The sequence below is a fragment of the Panulirus ornatus genome, chromosome 17 (assembly GCF_036320965.1).
Source record: "Panulirus ornatus isolate Po-2019 chromosome 17, ASM3632096v1, whole genome shotgun sequence".
Lineage (NCBI taxonomy): Eukaryota > Metazoa > Arthropoda > Malacostraca > Decapoda > Palinuridae > Panulirus > Panulirus ornatus.
In genome coordinates this window covers 51,170,808-51,191,526 of record NC_092240.1, presented here as the reverse complement: position 1 = coordinate 51,191,526, position 20,719 = coordinate 51,170,808, and the positions used below count along the sequence as shown (strand labels likewise).

The 20,719-nt window shown below is 38.7% G+C and overlaps 1 protein-coding gene across 3 annotated transcripts in view; it reads left to right on the top strand.

Annotated features, from left to right (window-relative positions):
* Nucleotides 1–20,719, top strand: part of LOC139754747 (uncharacterized) — a 31,246-nt gene that overhangs the window by 1,129 nt on the left and 9,398 nt on the right. For all 3 annotated transcript variants that reach the window (XM_071672499.1, XM_071672498.1, XM_071672500.1), the window contains exons 2-6: nt 8,074–8,262; nt 8,398–8,808; nt 11,721–11,928; nt 15,094–15,514; nt 17,123–17,339. In XM_071672499.1, the coding sequence (XP_071528600.1) occupies nt 8,074–8,262; nt 8,398–8,808; nt 11,721–11,928; nt 15,094–15,514; nt 17,123–17,339 (1,446 nt within the window). The remainder of the gene's footprint in view (nt 1–8,073; nt 8,263–8,397; nt 8,809–11,720; nt 11,929–15,093; nt 15,515–17,122; nt 17,340–20,719) is intronic.

Genomic DNA, 20,719 nt, shown 5'->3' with positions numbered 1-20,719 from the left:
TACTTGTGATCTTTCTGTCGTGTGATGTTTGATGCTGTGATTAAGAGCGCTGCTTTTTAGCTGTTTATCATCACCATTTTTGCTTTAAATCTATAATCTACTCATCTTAGGTGCCAGTCTGTACAGTTTCTAGGGGTGAAACAGTTCTGGGACTTTAGCCTGGCTAAGTTACGATAGATTTTAACAGTAGGACTACTGAATTATATGTGTGCGGAAGATATGCATATCGATGGTTTCCTTACTCTTCGTTTAAGTGATTTAGTCTGGCACTGCATGTGGAGTAGTACCATATTATCCTACAGTCATAAGGAATGGGGCTATGAAGACCAGGGAAAATGTAAATTTGGTAATTCATCAATATAGCCATGCATTGAAACTAGCAATGGATATTGAGTGATTTTGTACATGAGTGTTAATGTAATGTGCACAGAATACAGTAAAAGTTGTGGAGCATAGTTTGGACTATTATAAGCTCAAAAAGATTTAGTTGGTACAAATGATGAATATCAACAGAATTTTTATTGTTAATAAATGTAAAATTTGATTAAATTATTGAAAAAAAATCAACAGTATAGCGGAAATCCATGGTTAAACGCTTACTAATCAGCAACACTAATGGAAACCCCATGTAACCTCCCAGTAGCCTAGACTTATAGTAGAATTTTATTAACTAGTGGTCTTATGTTGGCGACCATGTGGAATGGCAGCTCGTGAGGAGGTTGGGTAGTGCATTGAACTGCCATTCAGTCTGTTGTCTGTTTGTTGACTTTCACCAACAGTTGACATGACACAGTCATGGGAATTTGTGGCATATCTCCATTAGGATACTGAAAATTTAAGAAAATCTTGGCTACGAGAGAGAAAAAGTTAACATTTTCATTGTTAAGGATGATTTTGTAGGTATTTCGTGTGGGATAATTTTAACTCATTTTTACTGACATTTTTAATCCATTATAACCATATTTATAATCACTGCTTACGTAGCTCCCAATCATGCTCTTTGACACTTACTGTGTTAATAATTTTAACTCATTTTTACCGACATTTTTAATCCATCATTATAACCATATTTATAATCACTACTTAACGTTGCTCCCAATCATGCTCCTCGACACATACTGTGTTTCTAAACAGTAGGCTAACATTTCAGAAGAAAGTCATTCGATGTCAAAAGCTTGATTAATGTGTAGGCAAACTGTTAAATGAAGCAAAGAAATCCTCATGTAATCTCACTTGGTAACCCACAGTTATTGACATTTTCAGTGGTACAGTTGTACTGCCAAAAATGCAAACACAAACAACACATGAATGCTGTTTTTATCACTGTCCACAGTGCTCACAAGCAGCCATGCCATTTAGGCCTCAGCTGCTTGCCATATTGATATTGTCATTTCTACCACAGATCTTGGCAGATTTTCCTCGATGTTCATGGCCCTCCCTACTATCGCTTATTTACTATATGTGGAAGATGGTAAATAATTTATGAAATCACATAGGACAGTTTTGAATTACTGCAGAATGTAAGGAGTCTAGTGATAATACTATTTTGTTATTTATCGGGTCCCTCTAAAGTAAAATTTTACCAAATTCATAAGCAAGAAGAACGTTTTACTTCATGAAAGGAATGAAATCTTTTCACATGTGACTATTGTTGTCAAAGACGTATCAAAAAGGAAAATATATCTGATTGGCATTACTTCCAGTGTGAGATCATTTCATCGTAAGAGAGTTTCAACTGATGTTAGGGAGACATTCCTGAACGCCTGTCATAACTTGAATACATTGTGATTTGAACCATGGAAGCACATATTACTTACGGGGTTATTTTCCTGATAAAGATTTTCCTAGTGTAACCTTTGTGGATGGATTACAGATTTCTTTCCCGGGAGTCTCTTCTGTCTTTACAAAGCTCCTACTGTGCACAGGAAGCCAGTTGTGTCCACTGGCCAGGACCATAGATTATAGATTGTAGTGGTGTGTGCACATTTATGAGCAGAGTGCAGGGCAGATGGGTTGTAATTCTTTTGTGTGTTTATTGTGTTAGTTGCAATGTGGGGCATGAAGGGCTATTGGATATACTTAGCCAATGTTTATAGTGTTTTACAGGTGGATGTATGTTTAATGAGATTGAGTTTAAAACAGAGTTGGGAGGATGGTTATTTAGTGTGTGATGGGTTATTTCGATGTGTTTGTGTTATATTTGTTGGCAATGGGTACAAGAGTAGGAGCAATGGTCAGCGGGAATCATTGGACTACGTATTAACTGATAGGTGTGTGAACGAGAGACTTAGGGTTGGAAAAGTGCTGAAAGAGGCAGCTGATGGGGTGTCTGATCTGTGTCTCGAGGCAAGGGTGAAGATTTGTCGAGATTTCCGAAAAAGAGGAAATACTCAGGGAGAAGAGAGTGGTTTGAGTGAGCCTAGAAAAGAGGCGTGTGAAGAAATACCTGAAGAGATTGAGCGTAGATTGGCAAAAGGTGACTAATGAAGCAAGGGAAGTGGGTGAGGAATGGAAGGTATTCAGGGAAGCAGTGATAGCAGGTGCAAGAGATGCATGTGGCATGCAAAAGGTGGGAGTTGGGCAGATTAGAAAGGGAAGTGAGTGGTTGAATGAAGAAATAAAGTTGTTAATGAGAGAAAAGATAGATGTTTGGGGAGTACTTACAGGGGAGTGCAAATCATTGGGAAATGGGTTAAAAGGAAGGTGTGAGCATAGAGAAAGAGAGCAAATGAGAGCTGGGATGAGCAAGTATCATTGAACATAAGGTAGAATAAGATGTTTTGGAAGCAGTACAATAATGTTTAAAAGATAAGTGAACAAACGGGAACGTTGATGGCTAAAAGTGGAAGTGATAACTGGTAGTAATGAAGTGAGGAGATCAAGTGAGTATTTTGAACAATTGTTGAATGTGTTTGATTGAAGAGTTTCAAATATAGTGTGTCTTGGATGGGATGGTATACGAAATAAGTCATGGAAAGTGGTTTGGTGAAGAGAGAAGAGGTGATGAAAACCTTGCATAAGATGAAATGTGGCAAGATGGTTGGAGTGGACAGTATTACAGTTGTATTTATTATGAAAGGGGTGATTGTGTTATTGCTTGGAAAGGATTTTCATTGTATGTATGGATCACGGTGAGGTCCTTAGGTTTGGTGGAATTCATGTATGGTGCCATTGTATAAAGGCAAGGGGGATAAAGATGAGTGTTCATACTACAGTGGTATGAATTTATTTAGTATACCTGGGTAAGTTATTTGGGAGGGGATTGATTGAGAGGGTGAAGTCATGTACAGAGCATCAGATTAGGGAGGTGCAGTATAGTTTCAGAAGTGGTAGAGGATGTGTGGATCAAGTGTTTGCTTTAAAGAATTTGTTTGAGAAATATTAATAGAAACAGATGGATTTGTTTGTGGCATTTATGGATCTGGAGAAGGCATATGACCAGGTTGATAGAAATACTTTGTAGGTCTTAAGAAAATAAGGTGAGAGAGGAAAGCTGCTGTAAGGAGTGAGAAGTTTTTATCAAGGGTGTAAGGCTTATATATGAGTAGGAAGAGAGGTGAGTGAATGGTTCCAAGTGAAGGTTGGTCTTCAGCAAGGATGTGTAATGTCTCCATGGTTATTCAGTTTGTTTATGAATGGGGTGGTGAGGGAGTTGAATGCGAGAGTTTAGGTGAGAGAAGTGAGTGTGCAGTCTTTAGGGGATGAGAGGGCCTGGGAAGTGAGTCAGTTGTTGTTTGCTGATGGTACAGCATTGATGGCAGATTCAATTGAGAAGCTGCTGAAGTTGGTGACTGAGTTTAGAAGTGTGTGTGAAAAGAAAAAGTTGAAGGTGAATGTGAATAAAGTCAAGAGTATTAGGTTCAGCAAGATTGAGGGACAAGTTAGTTGGGGTGTGAGTTTGAATGGAGAAAAATTGGAGGAAATGAAGTGTTTTAGATATCTGGGAGTAGAAATGGCAGGGAATGGAACCATGGAAGCAGAACCGAGTCTTGGGGTGTGTGAGGGAGTGAAGGTTCTGGAAGCTCGGAAGAATATGTAGTAAGAAAGTTTTTTGGGAGGGTGAAAATGGATGTGTTTGAAGGAATAGTAGACAGCAGTATTATATGGATGTGAGGCTTGGGTCGTGCAGAGGAGGGTGGATGTGTTGCAAATTTTGAGGACAGTATGTGGTGTGAGGTGGTTTGATTAAGTAATGAAAGGGTAAGAGAGATTTGTGTAACATAAAAGAGTGTGGTAGAGAAAACAGATGAGACATACAGAGGGAATGAGCGAGGAAAGGTTGACAAAGAGCATATATGTGTCGGAAGTGGAGGGAACAAAGTTGGTAGTAGTTGGAAGGCAGCCATCGACCAGGGAGGTATATTGCCAATTCTGCCTGTCTGGGTATTGGGAGGGTTGGTTATGGCTATATAGTGAACCGGCTGTCTTTTCTGTGTGCTTCATCCTCACGTGGACCACTACCATTCTGTCCGCAGACATAAAATCTCTCCTTGTCATATGTAACGCTTAACAACACTTAGCTCACACAACACATTCTCATAACTGTAGGTTTTCCTGCAGTGAGTACTATGTGCCTAGCCCTGCCTTTTGGCAAAGTGGTAGTAGCAGTAGATAGAAGTAGAAGGTAGGAACATTTAGGCAGGAGTATAGGTAGAAACGTTTAGTAGGCATAGTAGGTAGGAGCATAAGGTAGAAGTAGTCAGTTGAAACATTGGATAGGAGCCTCTGCAAACACTGCATTAGAGTTGCCCTCTACCGCTGGCCTGTAAAGGGTGAGACTGCATTAGAGTTGCCCTCTACTGCTGGCCTGTAAAGGTTGAGGCGCTAAAGGCTAAGAAGTAGCACTGGAGCTCTTTAGTTATGGAGGCTATTGTCGTGGCCTCTCCTTTGAGGGAGGACCTGTTGGAATGGGCGTCAGAGATATGGATAATGGAGTGAACATGGAGAATGGGAGACCAAATTGGAGATGGAGGGATGGAGCAAGAAATATTTTGAGTGATCGGGGCCTGAACGTGCAAGAGAAAGAAAGACATGCACAGGATAGAGTGAATTGGAATGATGTGGTATACTAGTGTAGATGTGCTGTCAGTAGACTGGACCAGAGCATGTGAAGCGTCTGGGGTAAACAGTGAAAAGTTCTGTGGGGCCTGGTTGTGGATAGGGAACTGTGTGCCCCTACCTTTGACTCCCACTGCAAGTTTCTTTTAATGCTATCTGGGAAAGGTTAAGCCTGTGTACTTGTTTCATGGCTGTTTTATTTTTGTACTATGATCTTTTATTTCATGAGAAATTGTTTTTCAATGCTATTTTGGTGTTTATGTTGTATCGTGTTCGGGGGAGGAGATAAGGTTAAAAAAAGATTTTACAAATCTCTTTATAATGTAATACAAACATTTTTCTATTAGTATCTGAACACAAATTAGGCAATTTTGATATGAACTGTGTTATTTTGGTACATTATATTATATTTAAGCTATTATAAGGGTTTTGTACAGGGAAGAATTCTTACCTAGCTCCCACACCCCTTTGCTTAAGAACACTTAGCATATAATTCATAAAATGATATATCTGGATGTATATTATTTGTTCACAGTTCTTTGCTGATTTCCTAGTATTTATTTATATTTATTTACTATTTAGTTATTTTATTTATTTTGCTTTGTCGCTGTCTCCCGTGTTAGCGAGGTAGTGCAAGGAAACAGACGAAAGAATGGCCCAACCCACCCACATACACATGTATATACATACACGTCCACACACGCAAATATACATACCTATACATCTCAATGTACAAATATATATACACACACAGACATACACATATATACACATGTACATGATTCATACTGTCTGCCTTTATTTATTCCCATCGCCACCTCGCCACACATGGAATAACAACCCCCTCCCCCTTCATGTGTGCAAGGTAGCACTAGGAAAAGACAACAAAGGCCCCATTCGTTCACACTCAGTCTCTAGCTGTCATGTAATAATGCACCGAAACCAAAGCTCCCTTTCCACATCCAGGCCCCACACAACTTTCCATGGTTTACCCCAGACGCTTCACATTCCCTGGTTCAATCCATTGACAGCATGTCGACCCCTGTATACCACATTGTTCCAATTCACTCTATTCCTTGCATGCCTTTCACCCTCCTGCATGTTGAGGCCCCAATCACTCAAAATCTTTTTCACTCCATCTTTCCCCCTCCAATTTGGTCTCCCACTTCTTGTTCCCTCCACCTCTGACACATATATCCTCTTGATCAATCTTTCCTCACTCATTCTCTCCATGTGACCAAACCATTTCAAAACACCCTCTTCTGCTCTCTCAACCACACTCTTTTTATTTCCACACATCTCTCTTACCCTTACATTACTTACTCGATCAAACCACCTCACACCACATATTGTCCTCAAACATCTCATTTCCAGCACATCCACCCTCCTGCGCACAACTCTATCCATAGCCCACGCCTCGCAACCATACAACATTGTTGGAACCACTATTCCTTCAAACATACCCATTTTTGCTTTCCGAGATAATGTTCTCAACTTCCAAACATTCTTCAAGGCTCCCAGAATTTTCACCCCCTCCCCCACCTTATGATTCACTTCCGCTTCCATGGTTTCATCCGCTGCCAGATGTACTCCGATTTCTAAAACACTTTACTTCCTCCAGTTTTTCTCCATTCAAACTTACCTCCCAATTGACTTGACCCTCAACCCTCCTGTACCTAATGACCTTGCTCTTATTCACATTTACTCTTAACTTTCTTCTTTCACACACTTTACCAAACTCAGTCACCAGCTTCTGCTGTTTCTCACATGAATCAGCCACCAGCGCTGTATCATCAGCGAACAACAACTGACTCACTTCCCAAGCTCTCTCATCCACAACAGACTGCATACTTGCCCCTCTTTCCAAAACTCTTGCATTCACTTCCATAACAACCCCATCCATAAACAAATTAAACAACCATGGAGACATCACACTCCCCTGCCACAAACCCACATTCACTTAAAACCAATCACTTTCCTCTCTTCCTACACGTACACAAGCATAAATTGCTGTTTGTGCATTTTCTGAGAATTATTGCAGAAAGTATGTGAAGTAGGTGGTTGCACCTGCTACTGATTGTTAGTGATGATCTTCCTATGGAAATGCTCAAGATATAATCAATGAAATGATATGGTATATTATATCTATTACATATTTTTCTACAATTCTCCTCAGAAGGTTCTTACCTGATGAACTACAACCAGTATACTCCCACCAAAAGTTTGTGTCTCCTTTGGTATTATGAGGACAATATCACTTGTTACATGCTTTTTGTGAAATTCTTTTATATTCTTTTTCATAATAGAGAATTATTTTTTAGTACTCATTTCTTTTTCATAATAGAGAATTATTTTTTAATACTCTTATTTTGGCTTTAAATATGTATTTTCATGTTTAGGAGACATTTGGTGAGAGTATTAGAACAAATTGATTTTTGTTGCAGATTGGCTAAAATTCCTTTCTTTTATCTATCATTGTTTTACTAACTCATTTGAACTCAACTTCAGAAATTTTGATTTTCTACAGTTTGTTATTTTGATAAGTTTCAGCTATTTCAGTGTGCAGTTTTTTGGGATTTTGTCTCAACTGGTGTACTTAAGCTGTTTTCTTGTGTATTATTTAAACGTGTTGATGATTATTATTTCATTCATAAGGATAGAATCTTCAAAGACAAATGTGTGGGAAATTGTATGAAAAATGAAAAATACAATATACTGTATGATTTTATTGAATACAAGTCGAATGTTTTGAAATGATCATGATTGTTAATGTTCAGGAGAATGCAAGATCTCCACCCTTTTTGCCTGATTTCTTCAGTAATTTTCTGAATATATAGTCTTTGGGTACAAAGACTACAAGTAAAGTAGAATTTACCATATCATTCCTGCATTTTATTTTTTTGTTCATTTACTCCTACATCACGTTTACTTGTGTCTTCCTTCCATCCTTTGCAGCCTATCTTTTCCACAATACTTAGATGACTGATAAGAACTGTTTCTTTTATTACTCAACAGCCTGAGGATGGAGCCCTAGAGGCAGGGCTCATTGAGGATGAGGAATATGACGCACTTAATGATGAAACATTTGGCTCAGCGGCAGTGGATGGGGACTGGGAGGAATGTCACGAACAAATGGTGACACTCACTGAAGCTGGACGCATTACTGGTAAACGGCAAGATTTTCCTGATGCATTGAGACAAGAGGTGAGAGATGCATTACTTTCCTCATGTAAAAGATTGTTCATTGCACTTGCACTTATGCTATAATGGGAAGAAAATACAACTGCTTTGCTTTTTTCTATAAAGATGAAATCAAACTAATTTTTTCTTGGTTAACAGGATGATACAGGTTTGGCTGGGGAGTTCCAAAACTTAGGCCTTGGGAGATATGACAACGCTGGTGGCAATAACATAACCCAAAGAAGTGCACCCATCAGTATCATCGGGTACCAGTCCGTTCCAGGCAGTCACTCCCATTTAGGGTCATCCTTACTTGGGGGACCAGACCTGCCAGGCTCTCCGTCCAATAGCATATGGACTCCTTCCCCGGGTGTGGACAAATTGCGACCAGTTACTCAGCATTCTCCATCAAATGGTGTGGGACACATTTTAGGGCAGATTCCTGGAATCTCCCAGTCTGGTATCCCTCCATCTTTGGGGCTGGCAGCTGTCAAGACAGTGGCTGAACTTGAGGAGGAAATGAAGCTTCAGCATGTGAGGACTCAGTCATCCATCAATCTCCATTTAAATGTGAGTGTAGATGAGAAATATCAATACTCCAAGCTCTTTGGAAATTATGTATTTTGGGAGTAAGAACTGTTTTAAATCATCTTTGTGTGTTTCAAGGTATTTTCTGTACAGAGTGATATAGGGGAAATTTGTGTATAGCTAAATGTGGATTGAGATAACCAGCAGGAAACAAAGGAAAATCACTAGCATAGGTTTTTGAAGGGACATGTCACAAAAACGGAAGAGTCATCTTTCAGGTAGTTTTGTTTACTGCAGTTAAAGTGCAAAAGATTACTGGAGGGAGAGAAATGGAGGAATAATGTGTGGAATGATGAATGCAAGGGGGCATGTAAGGGCAGAGATAAGTGAACACTTTTTCCGTGGCCACTCCATTAATGGGCGTTCCTGGAGGGAACTTACATCAGAAATATAGATAGATAAACAGAAAGATTAAAGCAGTTGAGTGTGGTAGACAGGTGTTATGTTCTTTCATATTTCAGGGCATTTAAGTTTATTGGTTCTATAGGAATGTTAGGGAGGAGCCTTATGGAAACAATGCACTGGAGTTGCCCTCTGCTAGTAGCTTGTCAAGGATGAAGCACTAAAGGCTAAGAAGTTACATTGGAGTTTTACAGTTATTGAGACTCTTAGGGGAGTTCCCAGAGGGGACAGGCATCTGAGATATAGATAGATAGCCATATTAATCTTGCTGCTCTATTATGTTGATATGGTCAAGTAAAGCATTGTTGCTTTAGTGTTTTTCAGTTTTCTTGTCTCACATGGTACCTTCATCGTAGAATGTAGAGATATGAAACCTGTCTGTTGAGTAACATGAGAGTTCTAGAAGAGATATGGGGAAAAGATCTTTTTTTTATTATATACTCGTATACCTATTGACATTTGCTAAGCCGAGCATTAGGAATCATTATGTTAACTTTTGTTGTTATTTGCATGGCTTATGCTTTATAGAAATATGTGTTTCTGTTTTGCCAGCTATGAATGAAAAACAGAAATATTGATGAAGATGTTGTTGAATTTGATATGGAGGAATATATAAAAGAAATCTCATTCCAAATGTCTTATCATTGAAATTAATTGTAGGGCTGTAGTGGTTGTCATGCCACCAGATAAGGATTGTATTATTTTCTGATAGTGGAAGAATCACTGGAGATATCCTAGAAGTCCGGGAGTTGTAGCTAGAGGTTTTCAGCTCATGGCACTCTCTCTGGTTCCCCTACACCATAGCCAAAGAGCTATTGCATTTTTTAATGCTCTTGGTCAGAACAGGTGGTTCTACAAAGCTTGGTGTGTAGTAGGGTAGCTATCCCAGTTTGTTTGTGCTGGGTAGGGTTTAGGGATGGTCATCTGGAAAGTCAGTTGTATTAGTATTGTTAGTGGAAATTATGATTGAAATGAGTGGAGTTAACATTTTGTTTCTGAAGATTTATTTTTATTCTTCAAATCTTGAATGGAAAAGAACCCTAATAGGCTTCTTGGAAATGGTGCAAAAGCGACCCTTGATGATCTTAGCATGGAAATGGGACTTGAACCTTGTGAGGACATTGATTCAGGAAGTTGGGAAAACAGATCCTGGCTCATCATATTTCATTGATTGTGAGAGAAACGTCAGTATTGTTGACATAATATGAGCAGGTGAAAAAGTGACTTTTTCTGAAATCATATTACTTTTTGTCAAAAAACATAACAGTGGAATGTGCTAAAATAATTGATAGAGTGAATGGTAAAGAGGTGCATGTAAATATATCTGAAAATATTGACACTGAAATAAATTGAAATGTAGGCAAATTTGTTGGCCCCTGTTAACATCATAAAAATTGTTGATGTCCATAAGTTTAGTTAGAAAATACAAATGATCATTTTTATCCTCTGAAGTTGAAAGTCTGTTTGCAAGCTCTGATAAGCTCCCTATGAATTTGAGATGCAAAGAACTTAGTTTAAGGTATCTCTTTAACCTCAAACGTTTACAATCTACTTTCCATAAAAGTGTAACATATATCTGATAAACACACAAAGTACTTTAGACGTTTAACCCATTATTTAGAAATGCCATTAATGAGAGTGCTTGAGACTTAAAGTATCAAATAATTTATAATTACTTTAGGACCTCTTTGTAAGAAAGTTCTCTGTGACATCCAGGACCTCTTTCTAGGTGCTCCTGCAGCCCAGGGTAGCACTACTTATATTGGCACAGAAATGTGGACTCCTTAGTAGTGAGAAGTTCCTTGACGAGGCTGTACTCTCAGTGTTAAAGCTTTAGTATTAAAGCTTTGCCGAAGGTGACTTTCCACTCTAGTGGAACTTCATGCAGGCAAACTTAAGCTCAATTCAAGAAGTAGTCTTGCCAGGTTCCCTCCCTTGATGGTTCCTGAGATCAGATTTGCAGTGGGTGTTTGAAAACAACTTGATGGGATGTTGCTTCTTTAATAACTAGAAGTTAAATGCTTCAGGAGGTACTACTCATGCAAGCAGAACAAAGATATTTGTCTGTGTAAAGAAGTATCTGTGTAAATATGAAATTTTTTTCATACTTGATCACTTTCCCACATTAGCGAGATAGTGCCAGAAACAGACATAGAAAGGCAATCTTCATACTTCATTGTGTATTATATTGTTATTGAATTCTGCATTCGTTTTTCCTTAATTATATCTGGTATCCTGTATTTACTTTCCTTCTTTGTTCATATTTACAGATGCAGCCTTCACTCTTTTTACACAATATCTTCTTTAATCATTATCACCGTGTTCTTTAGCAAAGTATGAGGACTGTTATAGTTTTGCATCCCTTAGAATCTTTAAGGTCTGGAAAAGTTTATATTAGATGTGTTGCAAGAAGAATCTGCTTGTACTACCTTCCTTTGATTATAGAAGTTATGATCTGGATGGATGAATTTTCTTTTTCTTTCTTGTAATAGGCACTTAGAGCTGAGGACTTGGAAAGGGAATTAGCTCGTCAGACAGCCAATAAGCCCCATCATCAGCAGCAGCAGCAGCTAGGAATGAGCAGCCACATGCAACAGCAAACTCAATACAACCTTCAGAGGCAGGGATCTTTCAATGGTGGAATGCCAAACAGCCACAACCAGTTCAATCGCCGATTTCAGAGACCCTTCCCTAATCAAGGTAATGTAATGTTTAATACTAGAAATGTAAATGAACCCACACTGGTTGATGATGTAGTTATGAGCATTACAGCAGTGCAGGGAAAGGTTTCTCTTGATTGTTACTTTTGATACGAGGTTCTTTCACCTGACATAATGTTATTTCCCAGATTTATGATGTACAGGGTGTTTCAAAAGTCTGAAAACACAGGCAGAATTTACTACTAGGGGCTCTCGTATAATGATGGTGTTGCATTCCAGGATTTGCCGTTATAATGGAGTGTCATCCTATAGGTCATTGAAACCCTGGTTATAATGGGGTTAATGTTGTTGACCTCAAATTTACCACCCACTATATATTGCGGAGGGCTATGCTGATTGGGGAGATTTAGGTACATATGTATCGTGAAAGTAATGGAAACCCTTTTAAAGATCAGAACTTTGGCAAACTACTACTGAATGATAGTGGAGAGGGCTGTGCTGATATGGGGAAAATGCAGGGTACCATAAAAGCAAGGTAAATATTTAAGTATCAATAGAACCCATGGAAAGCTTTGTTATATGCTCTTGCAAACCTATATTTACCATGTTTTTGATGTTATATGAAAAAAATCATTACTGGTTATTTCTGTTATGCCCCTGGACTGGAGCATTACCAGACCTTAAGTTAGTTGTATTTGATTATTAAAGGTAAAGAATGCTTAGTAATAAGGCAATCCCCTGAGTGACTTTGAATATGAATGCCATGGGAAAATCTTTTGGAATCGGATTCCACCTGCTAAATGTCACTTTGTGAGGAACACCAAATTTTCACTTGTGCTGGTATACTCCATTGAATACTGATGTCACATACTGAAATGGATAAACTTACTTGACTGCATAAGACATGGTACTTTTCCATGCAAGTGAGGTAGCATCAGGGACAGATGACAAAATGTTTGAGAAAAAATCCTCACTTAGTTCCTTTCTCTGTTCCTACTTTTGAAAATTGAAACAGGAGGGGAAGATATCCTGCCTTTTTCTTGCTGCTGTCCTTCTTAGTTGCCTTCTGTAAACACAGGAGACATGTAAGCAATATTCATTCTCCCCTGCCCCATATATTTGTTATTGTACCACTTTATAATTTGTCTCATGGTTCTGTGTGTTTAAGGATATTTTACTCAACTTTTGGAATGCAAATAGGTTGAAAGATCTTTCCCCGGAATGTAATTTCCCATTATGCCATCAAATTGTATGGTAATATGTGATCCACCCTCCATTGTTCTGCGTGTTTTTCAGGAATGCATCCTCTATATAAATTGGGGACCAGATGTTTCCTTGTTAGCAGACTGAAATGAAAACAATTTTCATTTATGACCTTGTCACTTGTAAGGAGCCCATCTTGTCCTGCATCACTGTATGTAGTGCAGCATCATTATTTCCCTTGTACTCAGTCTCTTGATACATTTCACATAATGTGAGCCAGGTTTGATTCTGGGGACCCCGTCCTCTAGCGTTGCTGAGGGATAGGCCAGTTTGTGTTTGCAGGATTCTAATAAGCCAGGCAAAAAATTCCACCTTACCCTGAACTTCAAAAAATTATTTGAGCTCATCTCTAAGCTCAAATACTCGCTCAGGTACAGTTCCTCTTGATAGCCATAGAACATTTATGTGGAAAAGGAGCAAATGATGGCCTTCATCCATGTCAATACATATTGCTTAAAAAGTTGTGAGTTGAGAGCTCCTTCTTTGACAAAAGTCACAATTTGAATTGTTTGATTAAAAACTTTCCCTTGTGGAGCTGGAAGTGTTTTAGAGGCCAGTGCCTGATGATGGATCATACAATGAATGACTCACTTTTGGAGCTCACTTTCATATTTATCCCTTTTTTTCCAATGATTACTGTGTCATCAGTATATTTGGTAACAGAACAGGTTTTGTAGTTACTAGTGCAATCATTTGTGTATAAAGTAAATAATAAAGGTGATAAAATGGAGCCCTGTGGAGCAATAGTGTATGTGAATATGGTGTGAGACTTAACATATCTAAATTCTACAAATTGTGGTTACAAAATGAGTCTGCTCAGTACCCTCAAAGAATGTAATTACTTCACATAGTATGTGGTTGCGTAAGTGTTAGGCATATCAAGATGGGTAATTTGAAGTAATAACATGATTACGAGGGTTGAGGGTCAAGTCAATTGGGAGGTGAGTTTGAATGGAGAAAAACTGGAGGAAGTGAAGTGTTTTAGATATCTGGGAGTGGATCTGGCAGCGGATGGAACCATGGAAGCAGAAGTGGATCATAGGGTGGGGGAGGGGGCGAAAATTCTGGGGGCCTTGAAGAATGTGTGGAAGTCGAGAACATTATCTTGGAAAGCAAAAATGGTTATGTTTGAAGGAATAGTGGTTCCAACAATGTTGTATGGTTGCGAGGCGTGGGCTATGGATAGAGTTGTGCGCAGGAGGATGGATGTGCTGGAAATGAGATGTTTGAGGACAATGTGTGGTGTGAGGTGGTTTGATCGAGTGAGTAACGTAAGGGTAAGAGAGATGTGTGGAAATAAAAAGAGCGTGGTTGAGAGAGCAGAAGAGGGTGTTTTGAAGTGGTTTGGGCACATGGAGAGGATGAGTGAGGAAAGATTGACCAAGAGGATATATGTGTCGGAGGTGGAGGGAGCAAGGAGAAGAGGGAGACCAAATTGGAGGTGGAAAGATGGAGTGAAAAAGATTTTGTGTGATCGGGGCCTGAACATGCAGGAGAGTGAAAGGAGGGCAAGGAATAGAGTGAATTGGAGCGATGTGGTATACCGGGGTTGACGTGCTGTCAGTGGATTGAATCAAGGCATGTGAAGCGTCTGGGGTAAACCATGGAAAGCTGTGTAGGTATGTATATTTGCGTGTGTGGACGTATGTATATACATGTGTATGGGGGGGGGGGTTGGGCCATTTCTTTCGTCTGTTTCCTTGCGCTACCTCGCAAACGCGGGAGACAGCGACAAAGTATAAAAAAAAGAAAAAAAAAAAACATGATTATGATAAAGAAACAGAGTGCAACCCTTCTTTATTAATTCAAGCTTATGTCTTGAAGATTTCAGTGCTATGTCCTTTTATTTAGTCTGTAATTGTAAACCTTTTCTTTATTTGGTGAGATTGATAAGGCTGTCTAGAAATTCAAGTTTTAGTAATTCCTTATGTTTCATTTTCAGGAAGTTTCCAGGGATCTATGCAGCAATATCAAATCCAGCAGCAGCAACAGCAGCAGCAGCAACAACGGTTTATGAACAGCTTTCCAGGCAGCAGTAATAAGTCTCTCTTTAATCAACATTCACTGCAGCACCATCAACCACATCTGCATCATAATCAGAGTCTTGAAGGTTATACCAATTACCATCAACACCACCATCACAATAACTATCACAGTCATTTTAACCACCATCACCAGCAGCAGCAACAACAACATCAGCAGCAACAGCAGCAGAGTTACCACTATCAGAATAGTCATAACACAGATGGAAGATATTTTAATTATAATGGATACGATCAAGGTAGAAATGGAAATAACATGGATCGCAGAAACTTTGAAAGGAGACCTTTTGATCAGAACCGTGGCTTTGATCTTGCTAAAAAGTAAGTAATTTTCAGTATTATTTGGAAACATATCAGTTTTATTGTCATTTGCTTTTTTGCACTTGGGGCTATGGTGACAGTGATACAGTCAGAGAAACTTGTTATGACTATCTCATATAAAAGTTTGTATTTTACAGAAGTACATATTTGTTTATAGGTACAAAATATAAAGTGTATGCAAGAGACTCTTTCTTATGAAATGAAAGTTTCTTTTTCTGTTATTTTTTTAACATCTAAGGAGGTACACAGATCTACTGATGCTTCTCATAAACGAGTGAGTTTAAAGGAAAAACAGTTTCATCTCATATCTTATGGAATGAAAAAATGTTACGTTAAAATAAGAAAACAGAGAAAAGTGGGATGCATCTTGGTTTTCCTCTAGAGAAATAAAAACTAGTGGAAGTGGATTTCTTAGGTAGTGCTAAGTGCTAAACAATGTGGTTTTGCCATGTGTCGACTGTCACCACCTCGTGTATATCATGTTTTGATGCACTCGGTTTTTTAGTGTCAGATAGAGTATGGTCTAGATGTACACTTGGTTCTTTTTATGTCAGGTAGAGTATGATCTAGATCACCAGATTCCTTATCACTTTGGAACAAGTACCATTCATTGATATTTGAACTTGGCAGTCTACTGTAACATCATCTCTACACATGGCTGAAGGATTACTAACAACCTTACACATTACACACCAGCCACATAGATCAGCTGAAATTTGATCGTTGGTTTGGAAGCATGAATCATGTATCTACATGAAGGCTCCTTAGTAAGGCAGCGTAGATTTGTGTGAGGTCTGGTTAAACAATTATTGACCCCAGAATTATGTGAATACTTAGAATTCGGTGATTTTTTCAAGAAAGTAGACAGAAGGTATCTTAAATCCCATATAACATCACCATGATTAATGATGTTATATGTTAAAGCCCTCAGTCAGGGAATGTAGATTTGCTTGGAGTCCCAAGATTCTGCTTTCAAGCTGCTGAAGTTATGGAGGTTATCATGTCTGACTTTGACTTTGAATTGGATGCCAAGTAAACTCCTAAATGCATGTATGTGGCCTAACAGGTTATTAGAGAAGCAGTGGCTATTTTCAACAAAGATTATCCTAGAAGAGACCATAGTTCCCTTGTTGTAAAGCTGGTGTCTGGTGCCATTCATTGTTATAAAAACCTGTATTAGCAGACAAAATGGAAGGCAGTCTTTGGATAAATTTCTCAAGATAATACCAAAGTAGCAAGAGAACCCACAAGAGTCTATACTTCCAATTTCACTTTAAAGTTTTATTCATTGATGAAGGGGCAGAAAACTCTGTCCCTTCATGTGCTTGACTCCAGGCCTCACCACTCTGCCTGAACCCACTCTTATTAGCAAGCTTCTGATCTTTATTGCAACATGACGTATTTATTTTCATATTTAGATAAGAATATATTTTCTTTATGTGTATGATAGATTTTTTGTCTTGTATGCTGTTGATAGAGTTTTGGTATTTTACATGCTGTTATACTAAAGCCCATAACTTGTGCATTGTTAAGCATTATGTGTATCATTTGTAAATTTGAATTACTTTTGCATTTATATTCTACTTGGGTGTTTTGTTTAATTTCTAGTCAATATGATCGAGTAAACAACACTAGAGAAGACTACTCACAGCACCCAGGACGAATTAGGCGAGACAGTGAGGCTGAATGGGAGGAATGGCATCGCCTGCGGGAACAAGACGAGTACTGTGGACTCATGACTCCAAGAGAGAAAGGGTGGCTGAAATACATCCAAGCCATGCAACTGCATTCAGATAATCCATATCAAGATGATTATTATTTTGTGGTAAGTTTAATCAAAAAGATTTCATGCTCTTCCCTCTATGTGCTTGTTAGATGAAGAAATATAACATCCATACATCTGGTACACTGCATCTTCCCACAACATTGCCTTTATGGAATTCTTTCTAGATACCTAGGTCTCCACTTCTCTTTTATTCAATTATATTTCTCTCTCTTCCCCATTCTTTCTCTGGTGATGGAAACAAAAATGGGACAAACAGAGCCACAAGTAAATAAGAGGATACACAGCTCCAGTTATGTAAGCACAATCTTATTGACTCTAGTCCGGCAGTTTGGGACCCAACAGTTGCTGATTGTAGATTTTGCTCAGTCTGGAAATCATCTTTGTAGCTTGATGCTGTATGCTATCCATTCTGGCTATATCTTGATTTTGAGGTAGGGTGACCAAAACTGAATACTGTATTCAAGACATGAACAAATCAGTGTTTTGTAAAGAGTAAGGTTAAGGTTGATTTCCCGCCACTCAAATTTTAAGACCCACCGATGAATGAAGAATTTTGTTGGTTCTTTTCACTGCTTTTGTGCACTGTGGTTCTTTTCACTGCTTTTGTGCACAGTGGTTCTTTTCACTGCTTTTGTGCACTGCTTGGTTTCAGGTCACCAGAAATTATCACACCTGAGTCTTTTCGTATTTTACTTTTTGTGGTTCAACCAAATTCGTGCTGTAACTTGCCTTTTCATTTTTACTAACGATTTTAAACTTAACACTTACTGATGTTAAGATTTGCCACTTATGAGCCTGGTCCATCATTTTGTCTGAGTTACTTTTAAGCTGTAGACATTCAAGTTCATTTGTAGTTTATTTCACATCTTTGTACCATCAGCAGATCTTGATATCTTGCAATGCAACCCATTATCAATATGATTGATATGTATGAGAAAGAAAAATGGTCTCAAGATTGATCCTTGTGGCACTCCATTTGTAGTGTTTAACCATTCTGAGCTTTAACCATTAGTCACAACCCTTTGTTATGGCCAATCAACCAATAATTTGTTCTGGAGTACCCTATCAGTGCCATTTGACTTGATGTTTGCTAGTAACTTTTGATAGCAAACGTTATGAGAGGTTTTTGAAAATCTAGATATATAACATCATCTGCTTTACTCTCCTAATATATGTTGATTATGTCATAAAAGAAATCAAGTAGATTTGTCATACATGAGGGATTTTATTGAAAACCATGCTGAGAATTGTTTATTAAGGGGTAGTCCTTTAAATGGTTTACAAATCTATCTCAATGATGGTTTCCATAAGTTTTTCGAGTACATACTTTAAGCTAATGGGACAGCGATTATTGGGCTGTGACTTTTTACCTTTTTTCAGTGTCATTGTTACACTGGCAAACCTCCATTCATCTGGAATTTTTTTCCTGTAGCAAGTGTCTCGTTGAAAAGAGCAGTCAAGGGCTTGACTATGATTTTCCTCCTCTTTTTATTGTTCTGGAATAGAATTTATCAGGGCCTGCTGTTTTATTTATTTTCATTCTGTTTATTGCTCGAAGTATGTCCCCATTTTCACTTTCAATAGTTGGACCCTCAACTGCTACCCCACCCACTTTTGCATGCAGATTCCCCATCATGTGGTTTGATCCCTTCCATTATGATGCTGGAACACTCACTCGGCTTCTTCCAGAAAGCATCCCTTTATTCACTCTTCTCACTACCAGGTGCCTGAGCACTGATAATCACCCACCTCTTCTAGTCTAACTTCATTTCATCTCACATCAGTTTTGAACTGTCTTTCTTAACAAACAAAAGTTCTGTAACACCTCTGGCTTTTTTTTTTTTTTTTTTTTGTCTTCAAAAAAAGCCATCCCATCTCTTGTTCTCCCCTCCTCACACCACCCAAAGACTTAGCTGTTTCTTTTGTTTCTGTTTTTTGAAAAGTGGTTATGTACAAGGAAATGGTTTCTACTCCCCCCTGCTCTTGCCTTTGTTCCTTCTTATTGCATGCTGGAGATGCGTAGGTAATATTCTTACTACCCTCTCCCAGATAAAGGAAATTTGAGAATTAGGGTTGGGAGTAAAGCTTATGTGGGAGTAGGAAGGAAAGGTGAAATGATATTTTCACGTGAAGGTAGATCTGTCTCAGAGTTGTTTGATGTCACTAATGTGATGATGGAGGTAAACAGGAGGGTTGTTAAGCAAGTGGCAGGTCTATAGTATGCTGTGGGTAGAGGTACATGGGAGTTGTGTTATGTGCCATTTGGAGATAACACATCTCTGGTTGTAGACAGGAGAGAGAAACTCCAGAAGCTGTGGTCCATGTTAGGGAGAATGTGTGAAAGGAGGAAGTTGAGGGTTAATGTGAATAATATTAAGGTAATGATGTGGCAAAGGTGCAAGACCAGATGGTTTGTATGGGGAAGTCCTGGAGGAAGTGGAATGCTTGACAGCGAATGGAACTATCAGGGCTTAAATGAGTCATAGGGTGGGAGAGGAGGCTAAAGTGCTCATGAGGAGTATGTAGAAGATGTCAATGATTTTATTGGGTATGTGAAAGTATTGTAGTTATGGCAGTGTTGTGTGGTTTTTGAGTCTTGGGCCTAAGAAATGAAATGCTTGAGGGCATTATGTAATGTAAGTTGGGTTGATCATACAAGAGTGAGATGTAAAAGCAGTCTTATTGAGAAAGTTGGACAAGATGAGCTTAATTGGTTTGGACTTACTGAGAGGATGAGTAAAGGAAGACTAAATTAAAGGAGTTACATGTCAGAAGTGGAGAGAGCTTGATGGAGGGTGAGACTGAAAGGAGATGGAAGGATGGAGTACATCAGATAGAAGGCATTATATCAGTGTGATGTATCGGGACAACATATTGTCAGTGGCCTAAACCTAGACTTATGAAATCAAAGGAATTTGAAGTATTGTCTTTAGGCATGGTTGTAGATGGTGCATTCTGTCTTTGGTACTTTATCAGTAGCAGCTAGAAATTGGATGCGAGTTGAAGAGGCCATTGTGTATCAGTCCCAGACTGCCATGCTAAGGTTGGAACTGGTGAACAAGCATGTAGAAAAATAGTTCAAGATTTTTTTCTTTTAGATATTTTTCTCATTCTTGTACATTTTACGATGTTACAATTTAATACTTTGCAACTCACCCATTGGTGGTCAACTGTAAACAAATCCACACTTCAAACAACAACATTTGCACTTACCATAGTTTGGTTGTGCTTTTACCACTTGTTCCCTGCCTCCAAAGTAAGTGTAACCTTTTCAGTCTGTCATCCAAGAAAAATAATGGTAGTCAGGGGAGTGAAATACAAATGACTATCACTTCAACTGGGAAACTTGAGGATCTGGCGTGAAATTTATTACTAAAGCCAAGTCCACCACCACCTCAAGCTCCCCATCTCCTCATTTT